The 26,654-nt window shown below is 36.8% G+C and overlaps 1 protein-coding gene across 4 annotated transcripts in view; it reads left to right on the top strand.

Annotated features, from left to right (window-relative positions):
- ZNF382 (zinc finger protein 382) overlaps positions 1-22,586 on the top strand; it is a 50,539-nt gene extending 27,953 nt beyond the window's left edge. For 3 of the 4 annotated variants that reach the window (XM_061174113.1, XM_061174112.1, XM_061174114.1), the window contains exons 3-5: positions 1,708-1,834; positions 2,107-2,202; positions 20,947-22,586. In XM_061174113.1, the coding sequence (XP_061030096.1) occupies positions 1,708-1,834; positions 2,107-2,202; positions 20,947-22,370 (1,647 nt within the window). In that variant the 3' untranslated portion in view covers positions 22,371-22,586. Of the gene's footprint in view, positions 1-1,695; positions 1,835-2,106; positions 2,203-20,946 lie in introns of those variants that run through there. The other variant, XM_061174111.1, reaches the window with a different exon arrangement.
- Positions 22,587-26,654: the final 4,068 nt, after the last annotated feature.

Raw genomic sequence — 26,654 nt, 5'->3', positions numbered from 1 at the left:
AGATTTGCTTGCAATCTTGTACAGAAAACTGAAATTTTACATTGCTCTCTGATCTTTCTATTTTATCCATGTCTGCCAGCAATTCCTACAAACTGTGGCCCACCAGTGAAAACCTTTCCAGTGTTTCAGTGCTGTTATAGATTTATTCTTATATTTTTAGTTTCTTCTAATCTTTATATGTGCGTGCAAGAGAAGGAGATGCATTTGCTAATCCACTCTTGAGATATTCTATTCCTGGTACTTTCTCCTGTTTCCATATCTTTCTTTCAGAAAATTCCTCTTCATCTACCCATCTTTGAAATACCAATCTGGGTTTTCCCCAGATGGTAATTGGTTCTCTTCTCCTCTCTGTCTCTTTTTCTGTATGCACAATCATATTCACTCCAGAGGTTATACTGATCTGATTCTAGTGACTCTCAGATACCTCTCTCCATCCTAGACCTCTAACCAGAGTATCAGAACCATATATCCAACCTCCAACAGCTATCACTACCTGTATGTTCCATAAACATTTCAAGTACATGTCCAAGGTTTACCTCATTACCTCCTTTGGTCCAGCTTATTCTTTCTCCTGCTTCCCATTTCCATTTTCTAGTCTCAGCACCCACCCGCTTGCTGTGCAGATGACCTAAGAGCTGTGCCTCTCTTTTTTCCACTCTACAACCAATTTATGACCAGTTCTGTTGAAACTCATCATGAAGCAACCAATTGTCTCCTGTCCAGACCACTAATACCACTTTAATCTAGGACACATCTCTAACAGTGGTTACTTAATTGTCTTTCCCACCTAACACACCTCAAGCCTTCTCTAGTGTTCGAGAGTATTGCCTCTAAAGTACAAATTTTTTCACATAACATATGTGATGACAACATTTCTTCATGTTTTTTTATACTCCATAAAGCAGCAGACCCAAAGTGGGGTATGCATTACAATGGAATGTACAAGACAGTATACTGAAAAGGAGGAAAATACTAATAGTTTACATTCAAGAACAGTAATCGTTAACAGTGTGGATTGCTATTAATGCCAACTGATGATTTATAAATAAATACAAATGTGTTGGGAGTGTGCTCAGTACATTTTTAAGACCATTGCTCTGTAGAAAAAAACATCCAGTATTATTACATAAATATGCCTACTGCCTACCTCCATATACCTTTTTATTCTTACAGCTCAAAGACTCTTTCCTAACATACTGTACCTTTTGCTATTTCCTGAATTTACTGACTGGTTTTACTCTCCCCATGAATCTTAAAAGCCAATGACATGTAGTTCTGCAAAAAATATTCATTGTGAGTACAGAATTTTTATGTCCTCAATGAAGTCTTAGAATACAAAATGAAATTTTCTTTACTTTGTAGTATGTTCCCTTGTACATATTTCTGTCATTGCATCTGTAATATCTATTGAGTGTATGTATTTACACATATGCCCTCCTTTTAGCCTGTAACTTCTTATGAGCAAGGTCAGGGTTTTATTTGTTTTCGTGCACCAAGCAACCAATCACATTCAAGGCAAAGAGTATGATCTCATGTATTTTTACTATGAGATAATAAGTAAATACTGATGAATGTATTTTCAGAGAGAATTTTCTACAGTACAAAACACAAAGTAAGAAAACCAGTTTGACCACTGAACATGGTCTCCAATGTCTAGTTCTCACTAGTTTCAATTACTTTAGGATGAACTAGACTATGCCCTTACAGGGATCAGTGTCATTCAAGGATGTGACTGTGGACTTCACCCAGGAGGAGTGGCAGCAACTGGATCCTGCTCAGAAGGCCCTCTACAGGGATGTCATGTTGGAAAACTACTGTCACCTCATCTCTGTAGGTAAGGAAAATTCCTTGAATCTTTCAGTGTCATGCATCTCCTTTCAAGAATTTCTGAAACATATGGAACTTTGAATTTCAAAGATCAGAGGTGATGAATCCCTTTCTGTTAGTAGAAAGCGTGATTGTGTCTGCACTTGGCCTAGGGCAAGGTATTAACTTTGGTAGGACGTTAATGTGTACCTTGTCTGCCATCTTGAAGCTGTATCTTTCTCTTCCTTCAATAGTTTTGAAGCCCAACAGCTTAGACCAAGTCTCATTTTTTATTATCAGGATTTCACATGACTAAGCCTGATATGATCCACAAGTTGGAACAAGGAAAAGAACTATGGACAACAGAGAAAATTTTTCCAAGTCAGAGTTACCTCGGTGAGTCTGTATAGATAAAGTCCAGTGGACTCAGGTAGTTGATGCCTTTGAATATTTTCAGAGATCTATTTTTCTAATTGTGGTAAAATACACATAAAATTTATCATCTTAACCATTTTTAAGCATATAGTTCCATGGCATTAAGTATTTTTACATAGTTGTGCCACTATCACCACCATCCATCTCCAGAACCCTTCATCTGTCAGAAGTAAAACTCTGTACCTGTTAAACAATAACTCCCCATTACCACCCCCCACTAGCCCCTGGCAACCAGTATTCTACTTTCTGTCTCTATGAATATGACTACTGGTAGGTACCTCATATAAGTGGAATCATATGGTATTTGTCCTTTTTGTGACTGGTTTATTTCACTTAATATCTTCAAGTTTTACCCATGTTGTAGTATGTATCAAAATTTTCTTCCTTTTGAAGGCTGAATAATATTACATTATATGTCCATGCCACATTTTGCTTATCCATTCATCTCTCAGTGGACACTTTGGTTGCTTCCACCTTTTGCTACTGTGAATAATGCTACTATGAATATGGGTGTATAAATATATATCTGAGTCATTGCTTTCTTTTGGGTATATACCCAAAAGTAGAATTGCTGGATCATATAGTAATTCTATGTTTAATGTTTTGAGGAACTGCTATACTGTTTTCCATAGTGGCTACACCATTTTACATTCTCACCAACAATGCACAAGGGTTCCAGTTTCTCCACATCCTTACCAACAACTGTTATTTTCTTTTTTTCTTCTTTTTTTTCAGATAGTAGCTGTCTTATTAGGGATCTGTTTTTAAAGGCCTGAGATCTTTGAAGTGTCTATACATGACTGACTTCCATACCTCTAAAATCTAAATTTTATTTTGAATATTGCTCCCCACGTAAATCCTTTCCTTGTGTGCCTTATGCTTGTAGAGCTATTGGCTGCTATTACTTTACCAAGAATCCACTCCATGCTTTGTAGGTATAACGTCCATAGAGATCTTAAGTGTAAAGTTCTTTGAGTTCTGACAGAAGTATAAACCCACGTATCTCACACTCTAATCAAGATAAAGGACACTTCCATTAACCCATTAAGTTCCATCAGGCCTCTTCCAAGTCAATCCCTCCCTAAGACGATCACCACTGTGATTTCTACCAACATAGATTAGTTTTGTCTATTCTGGACCTTTTTCATGTCTACTTTTTTTCACTCAGCTTAATGTCTGAGAGATTTATACATGTTTTTGCATATATAAGTAGTTTATTTTAATTAAACAGGATAGTATCCAATTGAATGGAGATACCAGTTTATTATGCATCTCCTATTGATAGACATTTGAAATGTTTCAGTTTGGGGCTATTATTATTACTATTATTATTATTTTGGCCACACTGCACAGCATGTGGGGTCTTAGTTCCCTGACCAGGGATCAAACCCAAGCCCCCTGCCGTGGAAGCGCAGAGTCTTAACCACTGGACCGCCAGGGAAGTCCCTGGGGCTATTATGAATAAAGCTTCTGTGAACATTCCTGTAAAAATCTTTTTGTGGACACACGTTTTTATTTCTCCTCAGTAAATACCTATCAGATGGTGTTGCTCATTCATAAGGCAGGTTTATAGTTCACATTTTAGAAGCTGCCAGTTTTTAAAAGTTACCATAGCATTTTAAACTTTTACCAGCAATGTATGAGAATTTTGATTGCCTCCCACATTCTCTTTCACATTTGATGTTATCAATATTTTCATTTTGGTCATTGTGAAGTACTATTCTGAAGAATGGTAGCATAACTTAGCAGTTTCAATTTAGATTTCTTTTATGACTAATGATGTTGAGAACTTTTTCAAGTGCTTTTTATATCTTCTTCAGAGGTATCTGTTCAAATGTTTTACCCATTTTTTATTGGGTAATATTTTTTTTCCTTGAATAGTAGGAATTCTTTACTTTTTCTGAATAGAAGTCTTTTGTTTGATATAGGTATTACATATATTTCCTCTAGTCTGTGGCTTGCCTACTCGTTTTAATGGTGTCTTTCAATAAGCACAAGTTTTTGAAGTCCGGTTTATCATTTTTTTCTCTTATCATTATTTCTTTGACCTCTCAAACAAATATTTGCCTTAGGTTGTAAAGATAGTTTCCTGTATTTTTTTCTAAAAATGTTATGTGTATTTTGCTTCTTTTAAATTAGTTCTATGATCCATCTCGTTAAGTTTTATTTATGGTATGAGGTAAGTGTTAAGAGTCTGTTTTCTTCCATACAGATATCAATTTGTCCCATCACTTGTTGAATTGAATTAAATTGCTCCGATGATCTTATCAAAAATTGTTTGACTATATTTGTGTCAGTCTATTTCTAGAGTATTCTTTCCTTTGATATAATTTAAGTCCTATTATTAATACCACCTGGTCTTTGATTATTGTAGCTTTATAATAAGTCTTGATGTCAGAGTAAGTCCTCTTAACTTTCTTGTTTTTAAAAAATTGTTTTGGCTATTCCAGGTCATTTTCATTTTCTTTTTCAAATACATTTTAGAATCAACTTCTTGGTTTCTTTATTTATTTTATTTTATTTTTTTAACATCTTTTATTGGAGTATAATTGCTTTACAATGGTGTGTTAGTTTCTGCTTTATAACAAAGTGAATCAGTTATACATATACATATGTCCCCATATCTCTTCCCTCTTGTGTCTCCCTCCCTCCCACCCTCCCTATCCCACCCCTCTAGGTGGTCACAAAGCACCGAGCTGATCTCCCTGTGCTATGCGGCTGCTTCCCACTAGCTATCTATTTTACATTTGGTAGTGTATATATGTCCATGCCACTCTCTCACTTTGTCCCAGCTTACCCTTCCCCCTCCCCGTATCCTCAAGTCCATTCTCTAGTAGGTCTGCATCTTTATTCCCGTCTTGCCCCTAGGTTCTTCATGACCTTTTTTTTTTAGATTCCATATATATATGTGTTAGCATACGGTATTTGTTTTTCTCTTTCTGACTTACTTCACTCTGTATGACAGACTCTAGGTCCATCCACCTCACTACAAATAACTCAATTTCGTTTCTTTTTATGGCTGAGTAATATTCCATAGTATATATGTGCCACATCTTCTTTATCGATTCATCTGTTGATGGACACTTAGGTTGCTTCCATGTCCTGGCTATTGTAAATAGAGCTGCAATGAACATTTTGGTACATGACTCTTTTTTGTTTTTTTTAAATTTTTTTTTATTCATTTATTTTTGGCTGTGTTGGGTCTTAGTTGCTGCACGCGGGCTTTCTCTAGTTGCAGCGCAGGGGGGCTACTCTTCATTGCGGTGTGCGGGCTTCTCATTGCGGTGGCTTCTCTTGTTGCGGAGCACAGGCTCTAGGCGTGCAGGCTTCAGTAGTTGTGGCTCACGGGCTCTAGAGCACAGGCTCAGTAGATGTGGGGCACGGGCTTTGTTGCTCCGTGGCATGTGGGATCTTCCTGGACCAGGGATCGAACCCATGTCCCCTGCATTGTCAGGCGGATTCTCAACCACTGCGCCACCAGGGAAGCCCCCATGACTCTTTTTGAATTATGGTTTTCTCAGGGTATATGCCCAGTAGTGGGATTGCTGGGTCGTATGGTAGTTCTATTTTTAGTTTTTTAAGGAACCTCCATACTGTCCTCCATAGTGGCTGTATCAATTTACATTCCCACCAACAGTGCAAGAGGATTCCTTTTTCTCCACACCCTCTCCAGCATTTATTGTCTGTAGATTTTTTGATGATCACCATTCTGACCGCTGTGAGATGATATCTCATTGTAGTTTTGATTTGTATTTCTCTAATGATTAATGATGTTGAGCATTCTTTCATGTGTTTGTTGCCAATCTGTATATCTTCTTTGGAGAAATGTCTATTTAGGTCCTCTGCCCATTTTTGGATTGGGTTGTTTGTTTTTTTGATATTGAGGTGCATGAGTTGCTTGTATGTTTTGGAGATTAATCCTTTGTCAGTTGCTTCATTTGCAAATATTTTCTCCCATTCTGAGGGTTGTCTTTTTGTCTTATTTATGGTTTCCTTTGCTGTGCAAAAGCTTTTAAGTTTCATTAGGTCCCATTTGTTTATTTTTGTTTTTATTTCCATTTCTCTAGGAGGTGGGTCAAAAAGGATCTTGCTGTGATTTATGTCACAGAGTGTTCTGCCTATGTTTTCCTCTAAGAGTTTGATAGTGTCTGGCCTTACATTTAGGTCTTTAATCCATTTTGAGTTTATTTTTGTGTATGGTGTTAGGGAGTGTTCTAATTTCATTCTTTTACATGTAGCTGTCCAGTTTTCCCAGTACCACTTATTGAAAAGGCTGTCTTTTCTCCACTGTATATTCTTGCCTCCTTTATCAAAGATAAGGTGACCATATGTGTGTGGGTTTATCTCTGGGCTTTCTATCCTGTTCCATTGATCTATATTTCTGTTTTTGTGCCAGTACCATTTTGGTTTCTCTAAATAAATATGCTGGGATTTTTATTGGTGAGAAATAACATCTCAGCAATATTGAGTCTTCCGGTCCATGACTATACTATATCTTAACATTTTAGTTAGCTTCTCTAATTCCCATAAGCAGTGTTTTATTATTCTTAGTATAGAGGTCTTATACATATTTTATTAAGTTTATCTCTAAGCTTTTAATATTTTTGATGCTATTGTAAATAATGAGATTTTTAAAATTTCTTTTTCCAGCTTGTTCTTAATATGTGTAGCCACAATTGACTTTTAGATATTGACTTTGCATATTTCTTTTGATGGTATTAAATTTTGTTGTTGTTACTGTTGTTCTTTATTTGTTTTGGTATTTTTTTTTAGATTTTCTATACATAAAACAGGCCTTCTTGAAATAAGATATTTCACTTCTACATTTGCATACTTTATTGCTTTCATTTCTTTTTCTTACCCTGTTGTACTGACTAGGATCTACAGTACAATGTTGAATAGAGGTAGTGAGAGTGAGCATCCTTAGCAGTTCACTAAATTTAGAAAGTAGACGTTTAATATTTCATTCTTTAGCTTAATATTAACTGTAGATTTTTCATAAGTGCTCTTTGTTAGATTCTGGAAGTTCTCTTTTTTCCCTAGTTTTCGGACAATTTTAATTATGAATGGATGTTGATGTTAAATGCTTTTTCAGCACCTGTTGAGATGATCATATGATATTTCTTTTTTAATCTGTTACTGTATGTATTACATTGATTAATTTGAATTTTAAACCAAGCTTGGGCTCCTGGGATGAACCCCAGTTGGACAAGATGCATTATCTGTCTTATAGATTGATGAAATTGGTTTGCTAATATTTTAGTAAGCTAAATGCATGATTTTACCAAGGATAGTGGTTTGTAGTTTTCTTGTAATGTCATTGAAAAGTTTTTGTATCCAGAATTGTGTCAGCCATATCAAACTGGGGGTGTTTCCTTTTCATCTACTTTCTTATGGAATTTCTGTAAGATTGGCATTGTTGCTACCTTAAATGTTTGAAGAAAATCATTATTAAGCCATTTGGGCCTGCATTTTTATAATTCAAAACTTCTGCTTCCAGCCCTGAGGAAGTAACAGAGTCTAGAATTATACTACTACAGGAAACAACTAGAAAACTGGACAAAACTATTTTCAGATATTGAACAATAGGCAGCACAGGCCTGGATTCCTGAGAGAAGATAAATAAATGAGATGCACCCTACCTCATTCCAGGCTTTCATTTGAAGGCAACTTCCAGACTGCAGTGCAAAGAGAGGAATCCAGAAAGAACCTGGCAGTTTTACTGACTTTAGGGGACCAACATTGGCATTCAAGGAAATTGAGGTGATTAGAATTTGCAGGACACACTTTCCAAAAGAGGGAGTTATGCAGAGAAAGAGTTCCCCAAATCTTGAAAAGGTTCCCCTTGAGTCTTGGCTAAAGATAAGTCTGCACGTGGGTAGGTGAAACCCCATGAGACCAGGCAAGGACATGTTCTAAGAAAAATACAATTACAACAGTGTTGTGAGACAAACAATTCTCATAGCCTGCTGCACCAGGAATCATTTTATTTCCCTTCAGCCAGAGTGGAGAGAACTTGTTAATACATAGGACATTAGATAGACACCCTAGAAAGGTCACACCTAATAAATGGGGCAATAGATTAAAGACTGCAAGATTTGTCATAAAAGGGCTTAAATTAAAGCATCAAAAGGATTAAACTAATCCAAAAATAACTGCTGTGTGCCTGTTGGGTCCTCCAAGGAGATGCTGAGACGGAGTTGGGAGTGTAATAAATTTCTTAGAGGTGACATCTATGAAAGATAAAGGAAGAAGTAAGATCAGAAACAGAAAGCCATCAGACCATGATACAGATATGTGGAAGGAAAGGGGATTGGGCAGGGAGAGCCTTAGACCATTATGCAGATATGACAAAGTCTCAACCAGCCTAACTCCTCTGAAGCAAAGACTGTTCATCAGAGGAGTCCTAATGGACAGAAATGGCCACCCTCTAGTACCCACTCAGTGTTCAGTCATTTTGGTGGGGATTCCCTGGGGAGACCCTGGCTTGGTTCAAAATCTGAAGAGCATCCTGAAGATGCTAACAGTTCTTGCACATGAATGGTAAGTTCTTTTTGAAGGGAGGTCCTAGTGGTGCAACTCTGGCTGCCACAGAATGCCAAAAAAAAAAGACCAATACTCTTTATGAAAATACAACCATATCTTAAACTCAACAACATTAAATTGATAATGTCTGATGTCCAATCAAAAATTATTAAACAAAAAAAAAAAAATTATTAAACATATGAAGAAGGAGGAAAATATGCCCCATAAACAGGAAAAAAATCATTCAATAGGAAAAAAACTCAGTTAATAAAAACAGACCTAAAAAAGGTAGAGGTGATGGAATTCGCTGACAAGTATGTTAGAACAGCCATTATAAATGACTTGAGTATCATCAAGGATGTAAACTGAAAATGAACATAATGAGGCAAGATAGCAAAGATCGAAATAACCAAAAGAAGCTTCTAAAGATGACTATTCAGTATCTGAAATGAAAAGAAAGACCCAACTATGTCCTATGTATTAAAATATAAAGACACAGGTAGGTAAAACATAAAATGATGAAAAAATATGTACCATACTGTCTTGCGATTGCCCTATGTGGGGATGAGATCATCCCCCCCTCCACTCACCCAAAATTTGGGACAGATATCAAGACTGAAATCTCACATAATGAGGTTTTCTAGGGAGAGCAGGGAAGATTCCCAAGCTGGTCCTAAAATGGCTTGAGAGGGCAAGGAGGGTTGTCTGGCTTTGGTGTTTATTGTGTTTTGGTGGGGGGTAAGGTCAGGTCTCTACACATAGGCTAGGGCTTGCATGGTTTAAACTTCCTGCCAGCACCAACAGAGAGAACATGCAAGGTTTCTGATTGGCTCGCCCAGGTGTGGGGCAAGAGGGGAAAAAAAGGGAGTGGGTCTAGGAAGTTGTCAGCAGTAAGACATCAAAAATAGAATCTGACTCTATTACACATGCAAACACTAAGAAGAAAATGGGAGTGGCCATATATCAAAGTAGATTTCAGAAAATGGAATATTACAGTGATAAAGAGGGACACTTCATTAAGAAGTCATAACAACTGTAACAGCTTCAAAATACTTCAGTGTTTCTCAGCTTTTTATCATTTTCACTACCCTAAAAAGTCTTTTTAGAAATTTTCTTTCTAATTGCCCCCCCATGAAATTTTAATACCATAATCTATGTTCTGTTGCCCTTTGGAGGGCCACAAGCCATAGTAATATGTAAGATTTTCTTTTTTCATTTTCTCCAGAACCAATTTTGCTCCCTGAAAGAAGCAATATAATTATAGCTTAAGATATAAATACTTTTCCCTCAGTAATTGAGAGAACAAAGAGAAAGAAAATCAATAAGGCTATGGAAGGCTTGAAACACAATCAGTTGTACCTAGTTAATCTTTATAGACTATTTTACATGGAACATTCACCAAGATAGACTCTACATGCTGGGCCATAAAACAAGTATCAATAAATTAAAAAGAACTGAAATCATAGTGTATAGTTTCTGACCACAGTAGAATTAATTTAGAAATCAAAAACGTATCTCTAAATTCCCCAAATTTTTGGAAATTAATCACATTTCCAAATAACCCATGAAGCAAGGAAGAAATCCTAAGGTAAATTAGAAGGTATTTTGAACTGAATGATAATTAAGACAACATATCAAAATGTGTGGGATGCAACTATAGCAGCATTAAAATTTTTTATCCCTTTAAATCAGGGCCTAAAACAGGGGTTAAACTGTTACCCTAAGTAACTAGAAAAAGAAAAGTAAATTAAACTCAAAAGTTAGTAAGAGGAAAAAATTGACTAAAGCAGAAATCAATGAAATACATAACAGAAGAAGAATAAATGAGTGAAGCCAAAAGCTGATACATTAAAATAATAAAATTAATAAACGATAGCTATATTACTAATAAAAAATAGAAGACACATCACCAATATCAAAAATTAAAGAGGCTACATCACTACAGATCCTACAGACATTAAAAGGACCATTAGGGAATATACAGACAATTTTATACCAACCAATAAGAGTAGGAGAGAACACTTCCCAACTCATTTTATAAGACCAGCATTATCCACAATCAAAGGCACTATAAGAATAGAAAACTACATAGCAACATCCTTCATGAAGCTAGATATAAAAATCCTTAATAAAATATTATAAAACTGAATCTAAAAAAATAACTGAATTTAGCAGTATTTTAAAAGGATGATACCACATGGCCAAAAGGAGTTTATCCCAGGAAAGCAAAGTTGATTTGGAATTCAAAAATCAAGCTATAGGGACTTCCCTGGTGGTGCAGTGGTTAGGAATCTGCCTGCCAATGCAGGAGACATGGGTTCGAGCCCTGGTCTGGGAAGATCCCACATGCTGCGGAGCAACTAAGCCTGTGTGCCGCAACTACTGAGCCTGTGCTCTAGAGCCCGTGTTCTAGAGCCCGCGCACTGCAACTATGGAGCCTGTGCTCTAGAGCCCACGTGCCACAACTACTGAGCCTGTGTGCTGCAACTGCTGAAGCCCGCACTTCTAGAGCCCCTGCTCTGCAACAAGAGAGAGAAGCCACTGCAATGAGAAGCCCGCGCACTGCAACAAAGAGTAGCCTCCGCTCACCACAACTAGAGAAAGCCTGTGTGCAGCAACGAAGACCCAACACAGCCAAAATAAATAAATTAATTAATTAAATTAAAAATAAAAAGCTATATAATTCACCATGTAAAGATAAAAAGAGGTCGAAACTCAAGGATATAAGCTACCACTTAAAGTATAGAAAAATAAAAAAGAGAGAAGACCACAATCATCTCGGTAAATGCAGGAAAATAATTAAATTCAATTTATATTTATTATAAATCTATTTATTAGCAATCCAAGGGAATTTCCTCAACTTCCTAAAGAATATCTTCGAAAAACATAGCCACCATCACATTCAGTGGTGAAAGCATGAATGCTCTTCCTCTAAGAACAAAAACAAAGAAAGGATGTCCATTATCACCACTTCTATTAAACATTATACAGGACACAAGTCAGTACAATAAGGCAAGAAAAAGAAGTTAAAAGGCTTCAGATTAAAAAGGGAACTATCTTCATTTGTACGTGACATGATTGTGTACATAGTAAATCCTAAGGAATCTAAAAGAAAAGAACTGGTAGAACTAATAAGTGAATTTAGCAAGTTCACAGAGTTCTTGTTTTAGATAAAATTTGGGAAAATTTTGGTCTGTACTTCCACAGTTTTTTTCCTGCTCTATTCTCAATTATATTTTAAATCATTTCATCCTACCCTGTAGTTCACTAAGGATTTTAAAAGTTCTTTTAGTTTGGGTAATTTCTGTTAACCTGACTTCAAGTTTACTGATTCTTTATTCTCTTATGTTTATTTGCTGTTAAACCCATCCAGTGAATTTTATATTTCAGCTATTGGGGTTTTTTTCAGTTTGCATTTCCTTATGCCTCCTGACTACTCCATCTCTTCACCCATATTTCCATCTTTTCTTGTAGATTTGTAAACATATTTATCATAGTTATTTTAAATGTCTTCTAATTTCAACATAGGGACATATATCAGCCTGTTTCTGTTGAATGGTTTTTATCTTCCCTATTGGTCACATTTTCCTGTTTCTTCTCAGGAAGGCTTTATATAACATGTTGTGAAGTTGCTGGATCCTTTTTCTTCCTCTGAAGATTGCTGAGTTTTAATCTTACAGGAGGTTAAGTTACTGGAGGCTCATGTCGATTCTTTTGTCAGGTTGCTTTTAAGTTGTTTAGATTATTTCTATTTCGGTTTCAGTTTTGCCTTTAGTTTTATGCTATTGCTCTAAGTCCTGGGATGCAGCCTTTACTCCTAATTCATGGCCCTTCTGGGATTTCAGTAGAAAGACCAAAGTTTTAACCAGGTTCTTCTAACTTGGCACAGGACTGGAATTAAAAACTGTTTTTGCAGAGTTAAGTAGCTGCTGAAATCTCTGCTGAGTTCTTTCAGTGTTCCAGCTTTCTTTTCCCTTTATGCTCCTTGCAGTCTTACCCTGTAGAAATTAAGTTAACCAAGGTTTTGAGGAGGGGTTTATGCTAACGTTGGGGCTTTCCTTCTATGCTTTCTTCATCCTTGGATTTTGTCCTCAATTTACAGCCACTCTGGTACTCCTGAACTCTGATCTCTGATTCTTCTGCACAGGATGACTCCTGCTTTCTCCTTGAGATCTATCCCCTGTGTGCTGCATGAACTACCAGGGCACACAGTGGAAGACCTGGATAAAAGTAGATCTTATTGCAGTGTGGTTTCTTTCTTTCAAAGGTTGTAACCATTCCAGTTTCTGCCTGCTTTTGATCATTCTTTAGTGTCTTCAAACAAGTTGGTCTTCTATAATTGGTCCATAGTTATCATTGTTATCAGTTGGAAGGTTGTTCTGATACAAACTTCTTTGCTATTACCAGAATTTTGAATGTCTAAATCAGCAGTTCTCAAACTTTTTAGTCTCAGGACTTAAAAAAATTTTTTTTATTTAAGTATAGTTGATTTACAATGTTGTGCCAATCTCTGCTGTACAGCAAAGTGACTCAGTTATACACATACAGACATTCTTTTTTTATATTCTTTTCCATTATGGTTTTTCACAGGATATTCAATATAGTTCCCTGTGCTATATAGTAGGATCTTGTTGTTTATCCATTCTCAATGTAATAGTTTTTATCTACCAACCGCAAACTCCCACTCCATCCCTCTCCCTCCTCCTCCCTTGGCAACTGCAAGTCTGTTCCCTATGTCTGTGAGTCTGTTTCTGTTTTGTAGACAGGTTCATTTGTGCCATATTTTAGATTCCACATATAAGTGATGTCATATGATATTTGTCTTTCTCTTTCTGACTTATTTCACTTAGTATGATAATCTCTAGTTGCATTCATGTTGCTGTAAGTGGCATTATTTCTTTCTTTGTTATGGCTGAGTAATATTCCACTGTATATATGTACCATATCTTCTTTATCCATTCATCTGTCGATGGACATTTAGGTTGTTTCCATGTTTTGGCTATTGTGAACAGTGCTGCTATGAACATAGGGGTGCATGTATCTTTTTGAATTATAGTTTTGTCCGGGTATATTCCCAGGAGTGGGATTGCTGGATCATATGGTAATTCTATTTTTAGTTTTCTGAGGAACCTCCATACTGTTTTCCATAGTGGCTGTACCAACTTACATTCCCACCAATTGTGTAGGAGGGTTCCCTTTTCTCTACATCCTCTCCAGAATTTGTTATTTGTAGACTTTATAATGATGGCCAGTTTGGCCGGTGTGAGGTGGTACCTCACTGTACTTTTGATTTGCATTTCTCTAATAATTAGTGATGTTGAACATCTGTTCAAGTGCCTACTGGCCATCTGTATGTCTTCTTTGGAGAAATGTCTATTAAGGTCTTCTGCCCATTTTTCAATTGGGTTGTTTGTTTTTTTGCTGTTGAGTTGCATGAGTTGTTTGTATATTTTGGAGATTAAGCCATTGTCTGTTGCATCATTTGCAAATATTTTATCCCACTCCGTAGGTTGTCTTTTCGTTTTGTTTTGTTTTTTTTTATGGTTTCCTTTACTGTGCAAAAACTTGTAAGTTTGATTAGGTCCCATTTGTTTATTTTTGTTTTTATTTCTATTGCCTTGGGAGACTGACCTAAGAAAACATTGGCATGATTTATGTCAGAGAATGTTTTGCCTATGCTCTCTTCTAGGAGTTTTATGGTGTCCTGTTTTATGTTTAAGTCTTTAAGCCACTTTGAGTTTATTTTTGTGCATGGTGTGAGGGTGTGTTCTAACTTCATTGATTTACATGCAGCTGCAGGACTTATTTATACTCTTAAAATTATTAAGAATTAAAAGAACTTTGTGAATGCGTGTATATCCTATTCAAAATTAAAACACATTAAAAAATATTCATTTATTTCATTTAAAAAGAACAATGTAAATATAATAAAGTCATTACATGTTGACATAAAAATCATATTTTTACAAACAAAAACTATTTTTCAAAAGAGAAAAGTTAGCAAAGGGGCATTGTTACATGATTGAAGTTTATTTAATGTCTTGCTGAATAAAAGATAGCTGATTTTCACATCTGATTGTACATTTAATCTGTTGCAATATGTTGTTTTAATTGAAATATATGGAGAAAATCTTCCTTCATGCGTATGTATTGAAAGAGAAATATTTTAAAAGCCTTTTTAGATTGTCATGGATATTCTTCATTAATACTACACCCAAACTTAACAATTGGTAGTTCCTAAGCAGTTAGTTGCCACTTAACAATTGGTTTTTTCTAAACAGTTAGTTGCAATATAAAATCTGAAATCATAACAATGAACTGTTGTAGACTATTACATAAAATCCAATGGTCTATTTAAATATTTTATCCATGCATTGTTTTGTAATATTATGTATTGGTCATTTGGAAAGTAACAGTTCACTGGTGCATACAGGTCTGCCAAATTTTGACACATTTCCATATCAATATTTTTTTTAAAACCCCAAACCCACATGTGTTAATATCACCAGCAATCTCATTATAAAAGTCTTTTAAGTATTGGGAAGTTGACAAGCTCACTGTAGCAAATACAAGCTTTCTAACATAATGACTTATACTTCTTTTATCGTAGGTGACAAGTATTGGCAGATGTTTTCTTTGAATAGACAGGTTCACATTGTTCAAGAAAATGTTTACCAGATACCCACATCTGAATAATAGTGTTTTTTCAAGTAAAACTGCTGTTCCACAAAATGTAGATATTTAGTTCTCAACTCACATAATTACACCAACACTTTTCCTCACAAAATACATTATATGATTGGCCCTTGAACAACATGCATTTGAACTGTGCAGGTCCACTTACATGCAAATTTTCTCAATAGCAAATATTACAATACTACACGATCCACAGTTGGTTGAAGCCACAGATGTGGAACTGTGGATATGGAGGAACTGAGGGCCAACTATAAGTTATATGCAGATTTTTGACTGTGCAGAGGGTTGGCGCCGCTAACTCCCAGTGTTATTTAAAGATCAACTGTACTCTGGTATGCAAAAGAAGTGCTGGATGCAAAATTCTTTAACAATCACACAGAATATTGAAAATATATGTACTCAAGGGTGGAGATCTAATAAAATTAATGAATTTTTTCTGCTCTATCAAAAAGTCTTAAGTGAAACTTTTTTCCTGCGAGTGTGTGGTAGTTAGAAATGCAGTGATTACTATTATAGATTGGTGCCAGTGCTTTGATATATGTTAATGTGCCAGCATTTTACCCACCGTATCAATCATTGTTAAATTTTCTATATTTTATGTTTTGACATCTTTGGGGAGCCCTACTGGCTGAGGAGAGATTGCCCTTCCCAGAGCTAGCCAATGTCTAGAAATAGTAAACAAACAACTTGTTGGTGAGCCCACCTTTCATATACAAATCAACCAATCCCCACTCCATATCCTCAACCACCTCCTTTATCTAACTCACAGACACCAAGCCAATATTTACCCTGCCCTAAATCACCCAGGATCAGGTATCAGACAACTGGAGAGCTCCCCTATAACCCATAACCTGCCAACAGTCTTCAAACTAGCCAATCCTAAGCTGTTTCCCCTGCCCTGCCTTGCCTTTCCCATGGAAGCAAGCCCCAGTAAAGGCTCTGGCCTACACTTTCTCCTTGCTTCTTTCTGCCTCCTGACCAAACCTGGTGCTTCCCCATGTGGCCCTGCATGGCATGGCATGGCCCCTCCTCTCAGGAAAGGTAAGTAATAAAAATTTTTCTTTTAATAGCATTAACCTCTCTGTCATCACTCAGTCACCTCTATAAATTAAAATTCCATGAGACACCCACCAGTGCTTTTGCCCCACTAATGCAAATAAGAACACAGTTTAAAATTCTATTATTTTTGTTAATAATGAAGTGTTGTTATTTTTATTATTATTTTGGCTGCACCATGCAGCATACGGGATCTTAATTCCCTGACCAGGGATTGAACCCGTGCCACCTGCATTGGGAGCACGGAGTCTTAACCACTGGACGGCCAGGGGAGTCCCAATGAAGTGTTATTATTATCTTTTTTTAAAAGATTTTTTGATGTGGACCATTTTTAAAGTCTTTATTGAATTTGTTACAATATTGCTTCTGTTTTATGTTTTGGTTTTTTGGCCACGAGGCATGTGGGATCTTAGCTCCCCAACCAGGTATTGAACCTGCACCCCCTGCACTGGAAGGTGAAGTTCTAACCACTGGACCACCAGAGAAGTCCCCCTGAAGTGTTATTACTAACAAAAATATTTTTGACTTTGTGGACCTCCCATAAGGGTCTCTTGGAAACTGTTGGTTTAGGCCTTTCTTCTGTTTTTCATCTCTTTCTTTAACATTTCAGCTCTTTATCTTTCTTCTTTTATTATAGTCTCCTATTTATACACATTCTTAAATCTATCCAAAATATAAAAGGGTAATCATTGCTAATATTAATCTTCCTCTTAGTTTTCATTTTCTTTCTTTCCTTTCCTCTTCTACTTGTTTCCTGCACTCAGTCTCATATCCCATTCTCACTGTGAGACCTACTATCAGATTTCAAAATCCACATGACTTGGACTAAAGTGATAATTTCAGTATCACTTCTTTCAATAAATTTCTTCCCAACAAATCTCCGTGTTTCATAACATAGTGCTCAGATTCCTGATATGTACCCATCTTGATTTGGGTGAAAAACTTATCCTACGTTCCTGAGTGCCTTTTTCATCTTGGTTGCTTTTCTTCCCTCTGAAAAAATAAATATTTGTTGAATAAATGGATTTTATTTCAGTAGGCTCTCATCGGTATCCTTAAAGAATCTTCATCCTCAGTTCTTGTCTTTATAAAAGCCATGTAAACTGTAATAATCTGATCCATTCTCAAGTTGTGATTTCCTTGTTTTATGTGAATGGCTTTCAAATAGCCATTTTCAGCCCATTTCTCCCACTTGGACTCTACTGGTATATTTTAATCTGCCTACAGCAATATAGTGTCACTTGTCTCATCCTTTTGGTTATTGATATTTCAGAAATAATAGTCATTAACTTTATCTTATCTTTGTATATCCTTTTGTTCCTGTAGTCAGCTTCTTGTAACATCAGGTTGATTCCATCATCTCTGCAATATTTTAAAAATTATCTCTCTACAATTTGTGTTTTATTTCACTCCATGAAATATCTTTACATCCTCTCATATTCTCGTTTGCCACTGACATCTTCAAAAGTGAGAGCCATGTTATTTCAGGTGTGGGTTGCTGTAATTACTATTTAGATTTGCCATGATTTTTTTCCAGTTCTTTCAGTTTTCTTTCAGTCAATATGCAAAAAAGATATCACTTATTATATGAAATTTAAATCCCTTCTTTTTCAAGGGCTGACAGAATAATATCCCATCTGGTCATTCCACATGTATTTCTCTTTTTGACTAAGAATTCCTGCTAATGTCTGTTCGAATCTCCCAAATGTACTCAATACAATTGATTTTATTCTTCACACTGGACCTTTCATTATATGACAGCTGCCATATAACCATAGGGATACTTGCAAAGTTAGCCAACTACAAACTAAGAGAGTACAGTAGTACACACAAGGCCACCCTCACTTCTGATACCAACTGTAAGTTCAAGGGTCCCCACAACTACTGTTAGGATCAATAGTTTTCTATAAGGACTTAAAAAATTACTGAAAGCTATAATACTCACAGTTATGGTTCGTAAGAGAAGAATACAGATTAAAATTAGCCAAGGGGAGAAGCACATAAGGCAGAGTCCAGGAAAGTACCAAACACAGAGCTTCTAGTAGTCCTCTCTCTGGAGTCATGGACAGTGTTACTTCCCTGTGACAATACATATAGAATACTGCCAGCCAGGGAAGCTTCACCCAAGTCTATTGTCCAAAGCTTATATTAGGGCTTCATCACATAGGCATGCTTGACTGCCCATGTGGCTGACCTAAGTTTCTAGCCCCTTAAGAGACTGAGCTAATATTCTGTGACCCAAAGCCCCCCGCTCTCAATCACATTGTTGGTGTGACTCAAAGACCACCCCCACCCAAATCACATTGTTACTTTCTGGCTGGCCAAAGGCTCCCAGGCAATTAATTTTCCTCTCAGGCATGACATTCCAAGGACTTAGAGATTACCTCCCAGAATCCAAAGGCAAATGTCAGACTTCTCTTTGGGCAAGATTATATATTCTTTACCACACAATACTACATAACCTTTGATTAAAAGATCAAATTTCACTTCCCCATGAAATGTTCCTTGATGACTCCAAAGCATGTCAGTTCCTTTTTTTCTGCATTCACATTATACTTAGTGTCTATAAACATGCAAACAGACAAATCCTCTGATATGATCTAGTAATTTGCTACCTGATTCAACATTGTTTTATCTGAGGCCTCTTTTCCCATCTGATTAACAATTCCCTCAAAATAAGGTCCTCTCTTTTACTCTTCCTTACTGTGGCTTGTAGCAGAGGCTAGATATTCGATAGTTACTTGATTGATGGCCTGTGGTAGTATGCAAGGAAAATATCTTTCTCATCCATTCAAAAATCATTTAATGGTAAGCTCTTTTTAGATATACATGTCAAGATCATATCTCTTTACCACTGATAAGTGTGTTAATGTATACTCAGAAGGTTTCGAAGAAGATAGTCAATAAAATGTTGACGTCCAAGAGCATAAGTTTTAGTTGGGAAAGCATTATTATCAAATTGAGCATTTTACATATAATATTATATGAAAATAGCAGGTTGTTGAAAGATTGCTTGAAATGGATGGTCCAGACTATAATTATATACTAATTTCAGACAAAATAGACATTGAAGGGTAGAAAAAATATGTGAAGGCTTTTGGATAAATTGGATTGTAGCATGTCCCTGAAGGTGGTTGAATTCTCAGCAAGGCAGTATAATTCCAATTATTGATACAGATTAGTTTTGTGTGTCCTAGAACTACACATAAATGGAATTGTATGACGTGTACTCTTTTGCATAAAGCTTTAAATCTGAAAAATATTTGAGATTCATCCCTTTTGTCATTATGTATCAGTAGGTTTTTTCCTTTTTATTGCTGAATGGTATTCCATTGTATAAATTTCACTGAAGTATTCCATTTTATAAATACATGATACAGTATTACCTGTTTACCTTTCGATGTCTAGTTTGATGGGATAAAAGGGCTGTTGTAAATAAGATGTAAGTCGTGAGTAAGATGAATCCATCTTTAAAATTGCCCCACCAGATATGGGTGGTAGTAAGGTAACAGTAGTAAGATATAGTTTTTAAGGCCAATGAGTGCTGTACCTATACATTGAAGAATTCAATCTTTCACAGCCCCAATAGGAAATAGCAGAGTTAAGGTATGTTACTCCACTGGGAGGAAAACTTGAACCCATCCTTCCCTAAAACTGAAAAAGTAATTTAGCAAATTGAAAGGAGGAAAAGTTATAATTGATGGTCAAGAGAATTTAGTTATTGATCATTTCTGGAAGAATACATTGATGGTAGCAGCAGTCAGAACATAACAGTGATTATATTCATGTTGCAGATATGCTTTGTCCTCTGGTTTATTTTACAATTCCTAATGGAATTCTGTTTTCCCAATTCTTCCCTTTCAAGAGAAAAAAATTACAGTGATGTGGAGAGTTAGGGTCTAGACTATAGACTAGTGTGTCTGTTCGCACTAGGAAATGAGTCCTGAGAAAGTTCATTTGCCATGGGTGGGCTAAATACAAGTGAGGAAGAAACACATGGAAGTATTTTATAACACTTATTTAGTCATTAGGGAATAAATATATAGTCTTTCATCTTCACCTGAACATTTTCATTGCTTACTGTTTAGTACCCTTGATAGGCTCCCTCCATTATCTCTGAATCTGCCCATTCCAAGAGCAATCCCACTTTCACCATCCTTTATCTTCTGCTTACTTGCCCTTGTGTTTATTACACCTGCTCAATGTAGCTTATATTTACAACATCCCAAAGATATAAGTGTTATTTGCTTATGGCAATTTTTCCTCATTTTAATGTTATATACATTTTCCCTCCAAGAAGTAATTTATTTTGGCCTTTCTGTAGACTACAGTAGTGAGATAGGCAGTCCCACCATGGGTTGTTTGTATATATATCTTATCCATAACGTTTATGTGAAGACTTACTGGTGTTAATTGTATTTTTTCTAGAAGAAGATTGGAAAGCTGAAGATGTTTTAGTGAAGTTCAAAGAATACCAAGACAGGCATTCTAGATCAGTTGTATCCATCAACCACAAAAGGCTAATGAAGGAGAGAAGTAATATTTTGGGGAAAACATTTACTGTCAGCAAGAACCGTATTATTTCAAAAACAACACTACGTGAATATAAACCTGATGGAAAGATTTTAAAAAATATTTCAGAATTAGTCATTAGAAATATAAGTCCTGTAAGAGAGAAGTTTGGTGAGAGTAATGGATGGGAGAAATCACTCCTTAATACTAAACATGAGAAAATTCATACTGCAGTGAATCTCTATAAACAAACAGAGCGGAGTCTGAGTGGTAAACAAGAGCTTATTCAACATCAGAAGGTTCAAACTCCAGAGCAGTCACTTGAACATAATGAATGTGAAAAACCCTTCCTTATGAAAGGAATGTTATTTACACATACTAGAGCTCACAGAGGAGAAAGACCCTTTGAATACAATAAAGATGGAACAGGCTTCATCAAAAAGTCAAATCTCAATGTTCACCAACAAAATATTATGGAGAAGAAGGCCCACGCATACAGCAAATATGGGAAGTTCCTCTGTAGGAAGTCCATTTTTATCATGCATCAGAGATCTCAAACAGAAGAGAAACCCTTTCAGTGTCCTTACTGTGGGAATAGCTTTAGAAGGAAGTCATATCTCATTGAACATCAGCGAATTCACACAGGTGAGAAACCTTATGTTTGTAGTCAATGTGGAAAAGCCTTCCGTCAAAAGACAGCCCTCACTCTTCACGAGAAAACACATATAGAGGGGAAACCCTACATTTGTATGGATTGTGGGAAGTCCTTCCGCCAGAAGGCAACCCTTACTAGACATCACAAAACACATACAGGAGAGAAGGCCTATGAATGTACTCAATGTGGAAGTGCTTTTAGAAAGAAGTCATACCTCATTGATCATCAGAGAACACACACAGGAGAGAAACCATATCAATGTAATGAATGTGGGAAGGCATTTATCCAGAAGACAACCCTCACTGTACATCAGAGAACTCACACAGGAGAGAAACCCTATATTTGCAATGAATGTGGGAAGTCCTTCTGCCAAAAGACAACCCTCACTCTCCATCAAAGAATTCACACAGGAGAAAAACCCTATATTTGTAATGAATGTGGGAAGTCCTTCCGCCAGAAGGCAATCCTCACTGTTCATCAGAGAATACATACAGGAGAGAAATCCAATGGATGTCCTCAGTGTGGGAAAGCCTTTAGTAGGAAATCAAACCTCATTCGCCATCAGAAAACTCACACAGGAGAGAAACCATATGAATGTAAAGAATGTGGAAAGTTCTTCAGTTGTAAGTCAAACCTCATTGTCCATCAGAAAACTCACAAGATAGAAACCGTGGGAATTCACTAAAATCTGTGACTTTTTTGGTGAAAACTTATAAAGTCATAGTAAAACCTGTTGCTTGCAAGTATAATAATATTAAACAGTTTAAGGTACTGTACCACATATGTACCTACTATTTGCTAGCCTATAAAACACATAAAAAGAATTACTGGACAAATGATAAAAGTCATTGAAAATACAAGCTTAAAATTTTTATTAGATTCACCAGACATAAATTCCTCTATCAAGTTGCTACAAACATTTAAAATTGCTTATTTTAAGTTTTAATATATACCTTGTTGTGACCCAGTAATAAACAGTAGGCTGCCTGGCAGTGGTCCATGGACCACACTGTGAACAGAACTGCTTTAAAAGAAAGGCGGTGTGACTGTATTTCTCATTGCAAATATGGTATAAAAGTTGTTACCTCCTCAGAGTTAACCACAGTTCTAACTTCTAACATTATAGTTTTTGCATATTATAAACCTTTATAAAGTAAATTATACATCATGTATTCTTTCATATATGGCTTGTTTCATCCATCACTCTGTCTTTAAAACTCATCATTAGTGCATGTGGCAGAAGTTTATTTATTTTCATTCTGTATAAAATTCCATTATATGATTATATTTCAATTTATCCAATCTACTGTTGATGGACTTTTTTTATTGTTTACAGCTTAGGGTCATAATAAATAATGCTTCTTTGAATGTATTTATATGTTGGTGTACATATATTCATTTCTCTCATGTATATACTTAGGAGTGGAATTGCTGGGTCCTGGGGTATATGTATGTTGATACTATCAAACGACTCATAAGTTTCACAACATGAGATAATTCACTCTGAAGGAAGACAGCTGTAAATAGTATCAATATGGTGATGGTTCAAACGCAAGAATTCATACTAGAGGGAAACTCTATGAATGTTGTGAAAACTGGGAATCCAAATATAATGCATGTCCAAAGGCTTTTAGCCACAGCTCAAATCCTAAATACCAGACACATGTAATAAATGTGAGATTGCCTTTACCCCTAAGAATGCCTATTTGAAATCAAAGTCATACTAGAGAAAAGGAGGCATCTAGTATCTTCCTTGCTCAACAGTAGAGAATTCTAACTGGATAAAATACTATCTTACTGGTCATATAAAAATGATAAATATGGAAAAGCTTATAGCCGTAGCTCAAATCCTTACAACACCAGGGAATTCACAATGGATGGGAACACTTCAAATGAAATGACTGTAAGAATGATTAGTTATAACTCACTCTATATAACAGCAAAGAATTCATACTAAAGAAAGGAAGGTTGACGTGGGAACAGATGAGGCTTCAACTCTTAACTCTGGGGAAAGCTGTTTCCATGAAAGAAGTCCAACCATACCGAGATCATGATGCTAGAGAGCCTATGTGTAGGCACCCTAGTCAATAGCCCCAGCTAAGCACCAAGCCGTTATCCAGTATCATCTGCCAACTATATGAATGGGCCATCTGGGGCAAGTCAAGTCTTTAGATGACTGTAGCTGCTGCTGACATCCAACTGGAACCACATGAGAGATCCACTCCCCCCTTCCCAAGCAGGAACTGCTCAGCTGAGGCCTTCTCAAATTTCTGACCCTCAAAATTAAATGGTCACATTTTAAAATTAAATTTGATAGATTAAAAGAAGGGGGAAATAATCTGTTAGTATCTGTATTAAAAAATAAAGGTATGAATATTTGGATTCCAGGGTCAATGAGCAAAAGTGTGGTGACTACGAGGTGATCTAGGCGTGAGCAATAACTGGCCCTGAAATACAGTTGAAGTTTGGACTGTAATTTTTGTTTACAATTACATATCTACATAACAATTCAGTGAGGAGTCCATATACATATCTTTTTTTTCCTCCTTTTTTTTTTTTCCCCTCCTTTTCTGGTAGTAAGTTATACTCATCAACTTGATTACCAATGCAAATGTATACTTCCCAATTTTGCAAAAAAAAATTAAAATAGCCCCAAAATACCAGCTGTGGACAGTGCAGAGAGAAGTAAGTCTATCTTTGAAAGATCCTGTGCAGAGTCATTTCATGAACTAAGGTGAAGACAGAAATCAAGATATAGAATCCAATGGACATAAGTACAGCCATATCCTTGTAGGAGGAACCTTTGAATGCCTTGAAGTTTTGCTTTCTAACAGCCGTTCAGGAAAATTAAGTCCAATAGTTTTTATTTTGGTATGAAACAGGATTGGGCTATATTCCAAACTCCTGTGTTAAGATTTCTTTTGAAGAAGTTGAAAATGTTCTTTTTCATTAATTTTTATGGGTTCTTATTTTATGAATTGATAAATATATGAAATGAGGATTTTCATCTAACTGATCTTTTGGTCAGTGAAGTTTGTGCAGCTCTGAGGAGTGGACATGGTTTTGGAATCCAAGTCCACTTATTCCTAAATATATACAACAAGATAGGAATTAATTTGCAAATTCATATTTTGTAGACCTAACTGCAAGGTCATAGGACACAAGAGAATTAACATGGGCAAAGATTTCATCAGTTCAAAAGAACTAACAAAACTCCACAGAGTATATAAGTGTAATGCTTTCCTTTAAAAGCAAAGGATGTAGCTTACCAAGAGAAAGGGTAGGCAAGCATTTGGTTGGGGGGAGTCCAGTTGCAAGCTCCCCAGTGTCCTTATTCACACAGAGACTGCACTCTTATCTCCTGACTGAACCACTAAGATCTGTGTGAATCTTGGCTCTGGGAGAGCTCAGGCAGAAGTTCCCCACAAGGGCTTTTATGCCCCTCTGTTCACTGGTCACATAGTCAAGCTGGGCTATCTAATTGTTTATGTGAGTAAACAAATTGACTCTGGGCTGTCTTTGAGGAAGTTTTCAACTTTAAACAGCACCTTATATATCCCTCTGCCCTTATCTCAATCAAAGTCAACATCAGACATTCAAGCATCATGGAGATGATGTTAGAGATTTTCCAGTCCAGCTATAAATCAATTCCATCCCATAAACATGGTTCCTACAACTCCTGTGTATTTTCTGATAATCTGTGTATGCAAACAAGCATGTCGCCTCACTTCTTGTGTCCCCAGTATCAGATTGTGCATAGTGCATCTCAAACCTGAAACGTTCTTGCCAGGTAATGCTTGAATATCTTCACTTAATTTGTGGTCCAGAAATAGTGCCAGACTTGTCATGCCCTGCCTTATAAGTAATATACAACAGCCAAAACACAGATATCAACACTGGTCTCTATAAACCGGGGCTTTTCACAATCATAGATGTGTGACAATACCAAGCAGTGAAGAAGATGTGAAACAACTGGAACTCTCATACACTGCTAATGGGAATGCAAAGTGGTAAAACCACTCTGGAAAACAATATGGCGGTTTCTTAAAAAGTTAAACATACACTTCCCATGTGACCTAGCCATCCCACTTATATTTAGCCTAGAGAAATAAAAACTTATGTTCACACAAAAACCTATTCATGAATGTCTAAAGTATTATCATTTATAATCACTAAAAACTGGAAACAATCCAAATGTTCTTCAATGGATAAATGGATACACCATGGTACATCCACAAAATGGAATATTACTCAACAATAAAAATAATGAACCATTGACACATGCAACATTATGGATGAAACTAGTCTCAAAAAGTTACATACTGGGAGGAGCTTCAAGATGGCGGAAGAGTAAAACGCGGAGATCACCTTCCTCCCCACAAATACATCAGAAATACATCTACATGTGGAACAACTCCTACAGAACACCTACTGAACGCTGGCAGAAGACCTCAGACCTCCCAAAAGGCAAGAAACTCCCCACGTACCTGGGTAGGGCAAAAGTAAAAAGGAAAAACAGAGACAAAAGAATAGGGACGGGACCTGCACCAGTGGGAGGGAGCTGTGAAGGAGGAAAGGTTTCCACACACTAGGAAGCCCCTTCGTGGGCGGAGACTGCGGGTGGTGGAGCGGGGGAGCTTTGGAGCCACTGAGGAGAGCGCAGCAACAGGGGTGCGGAAGGCAAAGCGGAGAGATTCCCGCACAGAGGATCGGTGCCGACCAGCACTCACCAGCCCGAGAGGCTTGTCTGCTCACCCGCCGGGACAGGTGGGGGCTGGGAGCTGAGGCTCGGGCTTCGGTCGGATTGCAGGGAGAGGACTGGGGTTGGCGGCGTGAACACAGCCTGAAGCGGGCTAGTGCGCCACGGCTAGCCGGGAGGGAGTCCGGGAAAAGTCTGGACCTGCCCAGGAGGCAAGAGAGTATTGTTTCGGGGTGTGTGAGGAGAGGGGATTCAGAGCACTGCCTAAAT

Source organism: Eubalaena glacialis, chromosome 18 (assembly GCF_028564815.1).
Source record: "Eubalaena glacialis isolate mEubGla1 chromosome 18, mEubGla1.1.hap2.+ XY, whole genome shotgun sequence".
NCBI classification, from domain to species: Eukaryota; Metazoa; Chordata; class Mammalia; order Artiodactyla; family Balaenidae; genus Eubalaena; species Eubalaena glacialis.
This window is presented reverse-complemented; position numbering and strand designations above follow the sequence as displayed.